The 13,840-nt window shown below is 46.5% G+C and overlaps 1 protein-coding gene across 2 annotated transcripts in view; it reads right to left on the bottom strand.

The window, feature by feature from the left end:
• PDE8B (phosphodiesterase 8B) overlaps positions 1–13,840 on the bottom strand; it is a 159,775-nt gene that overhangs the window by 2,274 nt on the left and 143,661 nt on the right. For both annotated transcript variants that reach the window (XM_054031931.1, XM_054031930.1), the window contains exons 20-21: positions 3,106–3,273; positions 592–721 (exon numbers count right to left, since the gene is read on the bottom strand). In XM_054031931.1, the coding sequence (XP_053887906.1) occupies positions 592–721; positions 3,106–3,273 (298 nt within the window). The remainder of the gene's footprint in view (positions 1–591; positions 722–3,105; positions 3,274–13,840) is intronic.

Below are 13,840 nucleotides of genomic sequence, written 5' to 3'. Positions count from 1 at the left end.
ATCGCACCAGCCTTACTTGGCCTAATGTTTACACTATTATAATCTGGCAGGTAATTTGAGTGTAACCTTGCCATCCTTTTACTTGTTGCACTACTATTAAGTAGTGTTATTAGGGGCAAGATTCTGCGCTGTTTTCACAACAACAGCACGACTGGGCTGATTTATCAATGATTCTGGTACATGAACAGGAAGAGCTATCTTAATTTTCATTGGCCGAGAAGAAATATTCTGCTAAAGGAAAAAGTTGGTTAAAAAAAACAAAACAAACAAACAAACAAAAAAAAAAAAAACAAAAAAACCCCCCAAAACCTATTTTCATCTTAAATCATTAAACAAGGTGAATAAAATGTTTTATTTTTAAAAGTACTTGATTCTCTGAAATTATCTACAATAAAGTTCAATTTCAGTATAAATAATGCAATTTACACAACTAATATTTAGATCCTCCTGCATACTCAGGATTGACACAGTTACTGAAATGGAAAACAGTAGAAGGAACAGGGCTTGAGAGAATTCATGAGAGAATAATATCGAGTTTGTAACAGGGATTTGCTCTTCAACAGAGAAGGAAGAAAATTTAGAACTTCTTACCATCCCAGGCATCAAACATGTCTGTTATAAAATAATCGATGAAGGATATCTGAGACTTGGGGATGCTACAGGTCTTTCGATCAAATACTGGCATTACAACTGGTAGACCCTGTCTTTTCTCTTCATCTGTCTGTAGAAAACAAAGCTAATATTAGCCTTTAAAGCTTTGCCTTTGCCGTCCTAGGGTGAAGACAAGCGGAGGATTAGGTGAATTTGTAAGTAGACCAAAACAATAAGTGGTTCTTTAGCCAATCACCAGAACACAAAAACTGCTAACTAGTAGTTTAATGTGACTGATTCCTTGAGGGTGTGGGGAGGAATTGCCATGTCCTTGGTTAAAATGGATTAAAATCTACTAGTTTGAGGATCATGTTTATTTTTTGGTAGGGGGAAAACAAACAAAACAAATCTACTTATAATAAAGTTACTAACCCTGCCACTTTCATTGTGTGGCCCCGCTGTCATTGCTGTATTGACCTAGCCACCATGCCCTATTCCATAGTCCTAGCTAGAGACCCACTACAGAGCTCTGTCCATGGTGTACAGAAGAGATACGAATAGGAAAATCTTTTCCCTCTTCTCTTTTGCCCTTTTCCTTAAGTGTAATTATACTTATTTTTATAATTATAAAAATAAATAGTATTAAGACAGATCAGACAAGTACCTAGAGCTAGAGTCGGCTGCTACCTCATGATGATAGTAAGTACTAATTAAATTGTAATGTCTTTATTTCATGGTACTTTTTTTTTTAAATAATATTTTAAATCAACACAAGTCCATGTTAAGAGTTAGGGTTAGAAAGTATCCAGAGGCTTCACTCAGTGGAAGCAGAACGCCAAAACATTCTGAGAACTGTCACGTGCTATATCTCCCATTTGGATTTTGAAAGCTGAAATGTATCAACCATCTGTCTCCCGTGCAGCTCTTAGTTTCCTAGAGCACACTATTCGGGAAATCACACATGGTAAATAATATTTTGCATTGCTACAGCGGTCATTTAAGTGCTTTACGCTAAAGCCAACACTGAGATTGGGATGAGAGATCACTTCTCTCACCGCTGAAATGTTGCCACTAGTGGAGTGGAACCCAACAGCTTTTTAATAGTCCACAGTTCTTTGGAGGAGGAACTGAAAAGCATTTCATTTTTAGGAAACTGCAGGAAGTGTCTGGAGGAGGCATAATGGCATTGAAAGTTAGGAAGGAAAGCAGGACTCATGTCCCTATTCTTATGAAGGTTACCATGGAAACTTTAGTGATCACATGTGGTTGGTCTTGCATCATATCTGAAAAACAACACCTCCAATCACATAGTACTGCATAACCCCATGCTGAGATATTAGTTCAAGTATGACAGAGGGAAAAGTATCCTCTACTGAACACTAAGATCTCCCTGCAGACACAGAATTCAACTCTACTACCTTCATCTGGGAGAGTGGTTGGACTGTGGAAACAGGATTGGCGATTGTAACATGATGAGTAATTATCTCTTGGACTAGGTGGACTGAGACGATAACAGAAAGTAGAACAATTGAAGTATAAAAGTGCTCTCCAAATAGTTTCACATTGCTAACCTAATACTAAACTCAGACTGGTGCTACAGGCAGGTCATGAATAAGGCTACGTTTAGTCACGGGTATTTTTAGTAAAAGTCATGGAGAGGTCACTGGCAATAAACAAAAATTCATGGCCCATGACCTGTCCATGACTTTTACTAAAATTACCCATGACTAAAACGGGGGGAGGGAAAGGCGGGGGAGACTCAGGAGATGCCACAGGAGCTGGGGAGGGGGTGCAGCCCAGGGGGGCACTGTGGGTGCTGGGGAAGGAGGTGCAGGTGCTCGGGGGCGAGTTGCGGCCCGGGGGAAGGGGGGGCGTGGGTGCTGGGAGGGGGTTGGTGGGGCTGGGGCAGGCTCCTTACCCAGCTACTGGGAAGCAGTGGCCCCAGCTCCCTAGCTCCACATGCTGCCCCAAGCCCCAGTTCTGCAGCTCCCATTGACTGGGAACTGCAGCCAATGGAAGCTGTGGGGGCAGTGCCTGGCTGCCGGCAGAGGCTGCATGTGGAGCTAGGGGAGCTGAGGGAGAGGAGCTGCCACCAGGTGAATAGCAGCCCCAACCCCAAGCCCTGAGCCACCTCCCCCAAAATTCTTGCTGCTGGGGGTTAGGGGGGAGGGGCCTAAGACTGCCCAGCAGCAGCCAGTGCGACTGGCCTGGGGGCTGCCTGAGCTCCTCAGGCGGCTCCTGGGCCAGCCACACGGGGCTGGTGCAGAAGTCACAGAATCTGTGACAAACACGGAGCCTTAGTCATGAATAGTTGAAGGTTTAGATGTGGGCATACTTTTCTCGTATGAAACAGCGAGATCCTAGTAGTGGAAGAAAAGTAGATTAAAAACATTTCTATTTTGAATCTATAGGAATATTAGATGGACTCTGAAGTGACTAGCACAGAGTGGATGGTATGTGTGCACTTGTGTATGAGCTAATAAGATGTATTCAAATAATAATAAAAAGACATACCTGTGCAAAATATTCCTCTGAAATCCTCCCAGCCCATTCAATACACAGTTCTAAAGGGCGACAAGGATTTGCTACATCTGCACATTTTATCATCATGCGCTTGATCAGTGTCTGGTTCTCTGGAAAATTCTTTACGTTGGGTGCACATTCACAGTCACTGCCCTCACTCTGTAACAGAGGGAATCCGTCACAGTTTGGTGGCAACATTAGTACTAACAACAAGTATAAACACATCATCGTTTCACTCCTCTCTGAAACACTTCTAATAAATGTGCACCGTCTCCAATTAGATACATAGTACTCTAGATTCTGAAGAGCGGCCATACTGGGTCAGACCAATTGTCTATCTAGCCCAATATCCTGTCTTCTGATAGTGGCCAAAGCCAGATGCTTCAGAGGGAGTTAAAAGAACAGGGCAATTTATCCCATGATCCATCCCCTGTCATCCAGTCCCAGCTTCTAGCTGTCAGAGGTGTAGGGACACCCAGTGCATGGGGTTGCATCCCTGAGCATCTTGGCTAATAGCCATTCATGGACTTATGCTCCATGAACTTATCTAATTCTTTTTTGAACCCAGTGTGACAAAGTTCCTCCTCTATCTTGGTAGGTTCTGCGCTTATTGGTGGATTTTCTTGCCTCAGAGATTCACCATGTGTGTTGGGGAACAGCCCAGAGACCTTCCCCTCTGGAAGAACCCACAGTCCAGGTCAATTGGGAGGTTGGGGGGGGAACCCGGGCCTGCCCTCTACTCCAGGTTCCAGTCCAGGGCCCTGTGGACTGCAGCTGTCTATAGTGCCTCCTGTAACAGCTGCATGACAGCTACAACTCCCTGGGCTACTTACCCATGGCCTCCTCCAAACACCTTCCTTATTCTCACCACAGGACCTTCCTCCTGGTGTCTGATAATGCTTGTGCTCCTCAGTCCTCCAGCAGCACACCCTCTCAGCTCCTTGCGCCTCTTGCTCCCAGCTCCTCACACTCGCACCACAAACTGAAGTGAGCTCCTTTTAAAACCCAGGTGCCCTGATTAGCCTGCCTTAATTGATTCTAGCAGCTTCTTCTTAATTAGGACACCTGGAGCCAATTAGCTGGCCTGCCTTAACTGGTTCTAGCAGGTTCCTGATTACTCTAGTGCAGCCCCTGCTCTGGTCACTTAGGGAACAGAAAACTACTCATTCAGTGACCAGTATATTTGCCCTCTACCAGACTCCTGTATCCCATTGGTCTGGGTCTGTCACATATCCCTCCCCCTTGCTCAACGCCAAGGGGTTGGGCAGCTTGGGATGCCAGACAGTGCACACATGACAAACCATCGGCGTTGCCATGACGGCTCCCTGCTCTGTGTTGCACACGGAACTGGAAAGGTTGGAGGGATAAGAACCATCTGGTCACCCTTGTGTTCTTCTCCTTGTTCCGCTGCATCCATTGAAGAGGGGCATGGTCGGTCACGAGGACAAATCTGCGTCCGAGCAGGTAGTAGCGCAATGTTTCCATGGCCCATTTTACAGCGAGGCATTCTCTCTCCACCACTGCATATTTTTGTTCCCTTGGAAGGAGTTTCCGACTGAGGTATGGAATTGGGTGTTCCGCCTCTCCGACCATCTGTGATAGAACGGCCCCCAACCCTACTTCTGATGCATCCGTCTGCACCGTCTCCTTGGTGAAATCAGGGCTATCAGTATGGGGTTACTGCAGAGGGCAGTCCGTAGGTCTGTGAATGCTTCCTCTGCTGCGTCAGACCATCTCACCAGGTCAGGTGACCTGCGTCAGACCATCTCAGGTCCATGGGCTTTCACTAGGTCTGTCAGGGGGCTTGCCCTTGTGGCAAAGTGGGGGAAAAATCGTCGGTAATACCCCACCACACCTAGGAACGCCCGGACTTGTTTCTTGCGACTTGGTCGGGGCCAATTTTGGATGGCCTCTAACTTGCTCACTTGGTTTTACCAGAACTTTTCCCACAATGTAGCCAAGATATTTGGCCTCTGTAAACCTACAGCGCACTTGGCAGGGTTTGCTGTAAGGCCAGCTCGCCTGAAGGTATCAAGGACTGCCTCCACCTTCTCCAGGTGGGTTTCCCAGTCTGGGGTATGAATGACCACATCGTCCAAGTAGGCAGCAGCGTAACTATTATGCAGGCGTAATAGCTTGTCCATGAGGCGCTGGAAGGTAGCTGGGGCCCCATGTAGTCCAAAAGGGAGGACAGTATATTGAAAAAGATCCTCTGGTGTAGAGAACGCAGTCTTTTCCTTTGTGTCTTCTGCAAGGGGAATCTGCCAGAACCCCTTTGTCAAGTCTAGGGTAGTCAAGTACCGGGCATTACCCAGACGGTCCACTAGCTCATCTATGTGAGGTATGGGGTATGCGTCGAACTGGGATACTTCGTTTACTCGCCGGAAGTCGTTGCAAAATCTTGTGGTGCCATCAGGTTTGGGCACCAGCACAATTGGGCTGGACCACTGACTGTGGGATTCTTCGATGATCCCCAACTCCAGCATTTTTTACACTTCTGCTTTTATTTCCTCCCTTTTTGCCACTGGCACCCGATAGGGCCTCATTGTTACTCTGGCCCCAGGGTTCATGACGATGTGGTGATATGTCTCGGTTGTTTGACCCGGTTTTGTCGAGAACACATCTTGGTTCCGGAAGATCATCTCAGACTCCTCATTCTTCTGGTCTGGTGTTAAATCGGGAGACACTCTCACCTGTTTGGAAGGCTTGTTTTCCTGGGTTAGGTCTTTTTGGACCATTGTGCATGCCTCTTGTGCATGCCAGGGTTTCAGAAGGTTAACGTGATAAATCTATTATTGTTTCCTGCGTCCTGGCTGCTGCACCTTGTAGGTTACTTCCCCCATGGGTTCAACCACCTCATAGGGCCCCTGCCATTGGGCCAGAAGCTTGCTTTCTGCCGTGGGTACCAACACCATAACCCGATCCCCTGGTTGGAACTGGCGTACTTTTGCCTGGCGATTGTAATGGGTTCGCTGGGCCTCCTGTGCCTTCTCCAAATGTTCCCGTACAATAGGGGTAACCCAGGCTATCCGGTCTCGCATCTGCATTACATGCTCTATTATATTTCTCCCCTCATTGGGTTCCTCTTCCCAGATCTCTTTGGCGATATCTAGTATGCCACGGGGGTGACGCCCGTATAATAACTTGAAGGGGGAAAACCCAGTTGAGGCCTGAGGTACCTTCCGGATAGCGAACATAAGGTAGGGTAGTAGGGTGTCCCAATCCTTCCCATCCCGACTTACCACCTTCCTTATCATAGCCTTGAGGGTTCAGTTAAACCTTTCTACCAACCCATCAGTTTGCGGATGGTAGACCGAAGTTCTCAGGGTATGTATATGGAGCAGCACACAGAGGTCTTTCATTAGCTTCGACATAAATGGGGTTCCTTGGTCGGTTAATATCTCCTTCAGTAGCCCCATTCGGGCAAAGATCCCCACCAGCTCTTTGGCTATAGTTTTAGAGGCCGTGTTCCGCAGGGGGACGGCTTCTGGGTAGCGAGTAGCATAGTCCAAAACAACAAGTATATATTGGTGGCCCCGAGCCATCTTCTCCACTAGGTCCATAGCTATTCGCTTGAAGGGGACCTCTATGATGGGAAGGGGTACTAAAGGTGCCCTCAAGTGGGGACGGGGACTGTGCAGCTGACACTCTGGGCAGGAGGCACAGTACCTCCGCACTTCTTAATGTACTTCAGGCCAGAAGAACCATCATAGGACTCGTGCCAGGGTCTTCTTTACCCCCAAATGCCCCCCAAAAAGATGACTATGAGCAAGACTTAATACAGCATTCTGGTGTTTTTGAGGTACTAGGATCTGCTGTACCTTCTGCCCCTGTACTGGTGCAACCTGATATAAGAGATCCTTCTTCATTATGAAGTAGGGTCCTGGTCCCTGGGTTTTCCCTTCCACGGGAACCCCATCTATTTCAGTCACCTCCTTCCTAATGTTGTCATACCTTGGGTCTTCTGCCTGATCCCGTCCAAAATTTCCTCTCCCGGGGCTAATCTGCCCAAGATCTAGGGGCCCAGTCTCTGTTGCTTCTACTGGTTCAGAAGCATTAGGGTGGGGGGTCAGACGCAGGTGCTTCTCCCTCCTGCGTGGCCTCCTTTTCAGCTGCGCGGATCCGCCTACCTATGAGAGCGACCCTCTGGCTTTGGGTCAGTATTCGGGTTCCCAAGGCCTTAGTTGCCCTTCTTTCCCTTTTTGTCTTTCTACCCTGTCTGGGAGTGGAGAATAAATCTGGGGATATTTCAGAGAAGATTGGGGGTTGATAGTCTGCTGTGGATGCCTCATCAATTTTAGGGTCCCCATCTTTCTCCAATCCCCCTACTGGGAGTAAGTTTCCAAACCCTGGGAAGTCCCTCCCTATGAGCACCAGGTATGGGAATTTAGGGACTACACCTGCTGCTACCTCAGTAGTGTTCCCTTGGATCTCGATTTTTACTGGGATGGTGGGGTAGTAACTGTCCCATGGACACATGTTATCCCCGTACGTTTAGCCTGCAGCAGCTGACTACGCTTCACGAGCTTCCCTGAGATAAGCGTGATAGCACTCCCCGAATCAACCAGTGCCATGGTCCCTACCCCATTTAGTTTCACTGGTCTGGTATACATATGTGGGGTTAGTGAGACCTGCACAAGGTGGATTAGGGAGCATGGATCTGCCCAGTTCCCCAGGTTACACTGCATAGGCTCCTCAGCATTGGGACACTGTGCAGCTATGTGTCCCCATTCCCCGCAGGCATAACATCTGTATGGAGCCCTAGGCATTCCCCAGTCTCTTGGTTTGGGCAGTCTAACATCATGATCCTCTTCTCTCTGTGCTGCGACTCTTTGTGGCCTCTGATGGGCCTTCAGTCTCTCTCTTTTTCCACCTGAGCCCTCCTGGTGGCCCAGTCACCTGAACTTTAGGGCTTGGTGCTGCTAGTTTAACCCGGTTGGGTCAGCTCCCTTGCTGTCCTTGGCCTCTCTACCAGGGCGACAACCTCGTCATAGGTGGAGGGTTCGTTCTGGCTTACCCAGGCATGAAGGTCTGGTGGTAGTCCCCTCATGTATCGGTTGATGACCAGAACCGCTAGTGTCTCTTCCGGACTCTGGGACTCTGTTTGCAACCACTTTCGTGCGAGATGGATGAGGTCATACAATTGGTTTTGTCTTCCTGGTACCTCCAACCGTGATACTGCTGGGCCCGCACTGCTGTCGTTACGCCAGATCTGGCCAGGATCTCTGCTTTCAGCTGGGGGTAGTCTGCCGCAGCCTCTTCAGGCAGATCATGGTAGGCCTTCTGGGCCTCCCCACACAGGAATGGGGCAAGGATGCCAGACCACTGATCTCGAGGCCAGGCCTCTCGTAGGGCTGTCCTTTCAAAGGCCAGAAGGTATGCCTTTACATCATCCTCCCGTGTCATTTTCTGCAGCCAATGACTGGCCCGTATGAGCTGCGTCCCATCATGGCCACGATTCAGCTCTGTAAGGGACTTTACCTGGTTTACCAGTTCCCGCAACATAGCTCGGTCTTGAGCAGCCTGGTCCATCAGCAGGCAACTAGTCTCTTGCTGCAGCTGCACTGCTTCCTGTTGGGCGGCTGCCTGGACACGGGTAGCCTCCTGCTGGGCTGCCGTAGCTTGTATCAGTGCCCGCACTATGTCATCCATTGTGGTGAAAAAAAATAAACCCTCTTTTTAAATCACCCTCCTTCTTCTGCCATGCTGTGCACCCCAAGATCCCACCCCTGACACCAGTGTGACAAAGTTCCTCCTCTATCTTGGTGGGTCCTGTGCTTATTGGCAGATTTTCTTGCCTCAGAGATTCACCATGTGTGTTGGGGAACAGCCCAGAGACCTTCCCCTCTGGAAGAACCCACAGTCCAGGTCAATTGGGAGGTTGGGGGGAACCCGGGCCTGCCCTCTACTCTGGGTTCCAGTCCAGGGCCCTGTGGACTGCAGCTGTCTATAGTGCCTCCTGTAACAGCTGCATGACAGCTACAACTCCCTGGGCTACTTCCCAATGGTCTCCTCCAAACACCTTCCTTATTCTCACCACAGGACTTTCCTCCTGGTGTCGGATAACACTTGTGCTCCTCAGTCCTGCAGCAGCACTCTCTCAGCTCCTTGCGCATCTTGCTCCCAGCTCCTCACACTCGCACCACAAACTGAAGTGAGCTCCTTTTAAAACCCAGGTGCCCTGATTAGCATGCCTTAATTGATTCTAGCAGCTTCTTCTTAATTGGCTCCAGGTGTCCTAATTAGCCTGCCTGCCTTAACTGGTTCTAGCAGGTTCCTGATTACTCTAGTGCAGCCCCTGCTCTGGTCACTTAGGGGACAGAAAACTACTCATTCAGTGACTAGTATATTTGCCCTCTACCAGACTCCTGTACCCCATTGGTCTGGGTCTGTCACACCAGATATACTTTTGGCCTTCACAACATCCCTGCAAACAAGATCCACAGGTTGACTGTGTGTTGAACTATTTCCTTATGTTTGTTTTAAAACTGCTGCCTATTAATTTCATTGGGTGGTCCTTGGTTCTTGTGTTATGTGAAGGGGTAAATAACACTTCCTTAGTCACTGTTTCCAAACCAGTCATGATTTTATAGACCTCTATCATATCCCCCCCTCAAGAGTCTCTTTTCCAAGCTGAACAGTCCCAGTCTTTTTAATTTCTCTTCATATGGAAGCTGTTCTGTACCCCTAATCATTTTTGTTGCCCTTCTCTGTACTTTTAACAATTCTAGTGGTCTTCTTTGAGATGAGGCGATCAGAACTGCATGCAATATTCAATGTGTGGGTGTACCATGGATTTATAGTGTGGCATTATGATATTTTCTGCCTCATTACCTATCCTTCAAGATGTTTTCAGAGAACTAGCCACAATGACTCCAAGATCTCTTTCTTGAGTGGTAATAGCTAATTTAGGCCCATCGTTTTGTACATATAGTTGGGAGTAAAGGTGCATTACTTTACATTTATTAACATTGAATGTTATCTGCCATTTTCTTTGCCCAGTCACCCAGTTTTGTGAGATCCCCTTGTAAATCTTCACAGTCTGCTTTGGACTTAACTATTTTGAGTAATTTTGTATCATCTGCAGACTTTGATATCTCACTGTTTACCCCCTTTTCCAGATAATTTCCGAGTATATTGAACAGCACAGGTCCCCGTACAGATCCTTGGGGAACCCTGCTATTTACCTCTCTCCACTGTGAAAACCGACCATTTATTCCTACCCTTTGTTTCCGGTCTTTTAACCAGTAACTGATCCATGAGAGGACCTTCCCTCTTATCGCATGACTGCTTATTTTGCTTAAGAGCCTTTGGTGAGGCTTTCTGAAAGTCCAAATACACTATCCATTGGATCACCCTTGTCCATGGTTGTTAACCTCCTCAAAGAATTCTAACAGACGGGTGGGTATGATTTCACTTTACAAAAGCTGTACTGACTTTTCACCAACATATCATGTTACTCAGTTTGTATGATAATTCTGTCCTTTATTATAGTGTCAACCAATTGTCCTGGTACTGAAGTTAGGCTTATTGGCCTGTAATTGCCAGGATCGCTTCTGGCGACTTAAAAAAAGAACAACCTCAGCATCACATTAGCTATCTGCCAGTCATCTGGTACAGAGGCTGATTTAAGTGATAGATAACATGCATAGTTAAGGCTATGATTTAGTCATGGAGCCCACAGAAGTCATGGAATCCATGACTTCCAGAGACCTCTGAGACTTCAGCCTGCAGTGACTGGGAGCTGTGGGGTCCCCCTCTGCCTGGCTCCCAGCCGTTGGGGGGCATTGGGGCCTTGCAGCTCCGAGCCATGTAGGGACCCTGGAGCTCTGAGCCCCAACAGGTGGTGTGGGCCCGCAGCGCACCATTTTATCGTGGATATTTTTAGTAAAAAGTCACGGACAGGTCACGGGCTTGCCCTGCTCCACCTGCCTGGCACTCCTGCTGGGGAGTGGGGGAAGCCCCTGGCTGGGGGAGAGGGGCGGAGGAGGAGGAGGGAGGGCGGGAAGGGGTGGAGCAGGGCAAGCCTCTGTGCCCAACCCCATTTCCCCAGCAGGACCGCCGGAGGGGGACTGCAGGCGGAAGGGGTGGGGAGCAGCCCCCTGCTTGCTCTGGCCCAGGGCCCCACAAACCCCTAATCCGCCTCTGAGCACAGGCATGTTATTGTGGATTGGCTCCTTATTGAGCAATAAAACTGAGCGCTCCATGGTATTAATGCTGCTCACAAAAGTAATATATTTGTGTAATTATGTCCTCCCTTCTCCCACTACATTCAACTCAGTCAAAAATTGAAGATAAATACTTTTTATCACTAGTGCTGAAATTAATGTCTGTGTGGTTTATGAGGAAATATTTTGCAGTGACTGTTACCAATTGGCACATTACTCGTCTCTCAATATTTAACAGTTAATTTTATTCAGCATAGGTTTCCCAACAAAGAGCTGCCAAATTAATGCTTCCTTCTAACTTGTTAAAGATCAAAAATAGGAAGAGGCACCATTAACAATACCTACAACAAACTACTGCTATGGGGAAAAAAGCCTATAATATCACTCTTTTCTGTGTTGCAGTTTTATTACTCCCCAAGTCTTTGTATATTTTACAATAGTCTCTGCTATAAACTGGTAAAATAAAGGAGAGTCAATCAATCAGAGGAAATGCTTTTTATAGCTTAAAAATGCTGATTGAAGAAGAATGTATGAAAAACATTTAGTGGCACATCAGTAAGTGCTAAATCCCTTTAGTACAGGAATGTGAGACTTTCAAAAACACTTCAGGGATTCAGGAGCACAATGACATTCAGTGGGACTTGTGCACCCAAATTCACGAGGCACTCAATTTTTGGAAAACATTAAAGCTTTAAAAATGGGAAGAAAAATATATGAAAATGGATCTACTCCTGAAAGACTTCAGAATGATTCCAGCTTAAATAATGAATAGCCAGCGCAGAGAGCTACAGCCTCAAGATTTGCATTCAGAACTATGGTTCATCTCTAAGGAAGCTATGCAGGCTGTGCAACTTCTTTCATGTTTCTACAAGTGGGAAGCTGGCCAAAGCCCACGCCCCAGCGTACCATGCCTAGCAATCTATACAGCAACTCTGAAGATGGCAAGCAAAGAGGTTTATTCCTAAACGTGAAATGTAAGAATGGTCTTAATTTGTCAAAATTGCATTCAGTCATACAAATTCTACTACAAAATGACATTCCTCAACTGAAAAAAATCCATTCCAGCTATTCACCACACCTCCATGAAACAATGGAGGAAGCAGATGTTCCTTGTTTAAAGATATGAAATAGCCAGATACAGGTAAGAGTGTAAGGATTATGGTTATCATAACAGCCTAGGTATAGTGGTGGGTGCTATCCTTCCAGAAACACTAGGTTAGGTGTAATCTCCTCTCTCCTCTTGAGTTTACAGATACAAAGGGCTTCTGTTCTTCCTATAAACATGGCAAAGTACAGTGGGAAGGATTAGTGGTAAACAGCAATAAAATGTTGGTCCACAAACCTCTCCCCCAGTTCTGTCAGCTACACTCCTGCAGTTAGGGAAGGATCTTTACTGCAGATGGGATACTATCTATGGAAAAGTCATATCTGCTATCTACTCATGTTACTGAGCAGCTGGGGATTTTTAAGACTCTGAAAGAGAGATTTGCCTATTGTCTAACAATTAAACTAGATCTTTCTACATGTATCTGACCATGCCTTCCTGGGGAGAAAGCCACTGTGTGTAGGAAAGGCTGGTGGTAATTTTATTTGCAAGAGTAAAGGAACTTTGAAATTAATAAGAAGAGACCAGAGAAGGACAACTGCCTCTCCGAACAAAAGAGACAAAGTTTAATAAACTTGGAAAATACCACGTTTTCAGGGGAGAGAGAGAGAGATTAAATCACTGTCCAAAATCCCATGACCTCATAGCGAAAGTGTTCATGCATTCTCACAACTGCCCCGTCAAAGGGTATAAAGAATATAACCGGCAGACAAAGGGGCCACTTAATACCAGAAGTAAATTCACATACCTGTATGTGAACACAGAAAATCTTGATATGAGCTTGTTTGAAGCACAGAAGCCTAAAGATGTGAGCATTTATTTCCTGAGCATTTGGTGTTTACCTAGGTAAGGTGAGGGGAATCTTAGACCTAGGTATGTATTTTTTGTGTCATTTACCTTTGATTTGATAGAAAAATTGAGAAAATCCTAATACACTTGTTTTCTTTAAGCAGAGGCTTAAGTAGATTTTTTTTTAGTGGCTAAGACTGTTTTGAGGAACTTTGTGGCAGTTAATTATTGGGACACAAACCAAACATTTGACTTTGAGGAGAGACAACAGGGATAAGAGGCACCAGACCTGGAGCACTCAGTCAAAAATCACAGAGCATAAGACTGATCCCAAGAGATGTTGTCAAGAAACTGACAGCAGCTGCTTAAGGAGCACGCGGTGACCATTAGGAGCACCAAAGAGGAGAACAAAGACAAAATGATTAAAGGGAGGGGGGTTGGGGTGTGGGCTCTGGCAGAATGATAAAACAGAATGATAAGAAGAAAAAGTGAGAATTATTCAATCTTTCTTAAAGGTTCCAGAAACGGATTTCATTTTAAAATAGTTAAGGCCAAATTGTCAAAAGCTTTTCTAATTGCACATGTAAAGTCTGAAGATGCCTTTATTAATGCATGTAAAAATCCACATTTGGGACACAAACTGACCTGGGCAACTACACACAAA

Source organism: Malaclemys terrapin, chromosome 6 (assembly GCF_027887155.1).
Source record: "Malaclemys terrapin pileata isolate rMalTer1 chromosome 6, rMalTer1.hap1, whole genome shotgun sequence".
NCBI classification, from domain to species: domain Eukaryota; kingdom Metazoa; phylum Chordata; order Testudines; family Emydidae; genus Malaclemys; species Malaclemys terrapin.
Note: the sequence above shows the minus strand (reverse complement) of the source record. Positions and strands in the feature narration are given on the sequence as shown.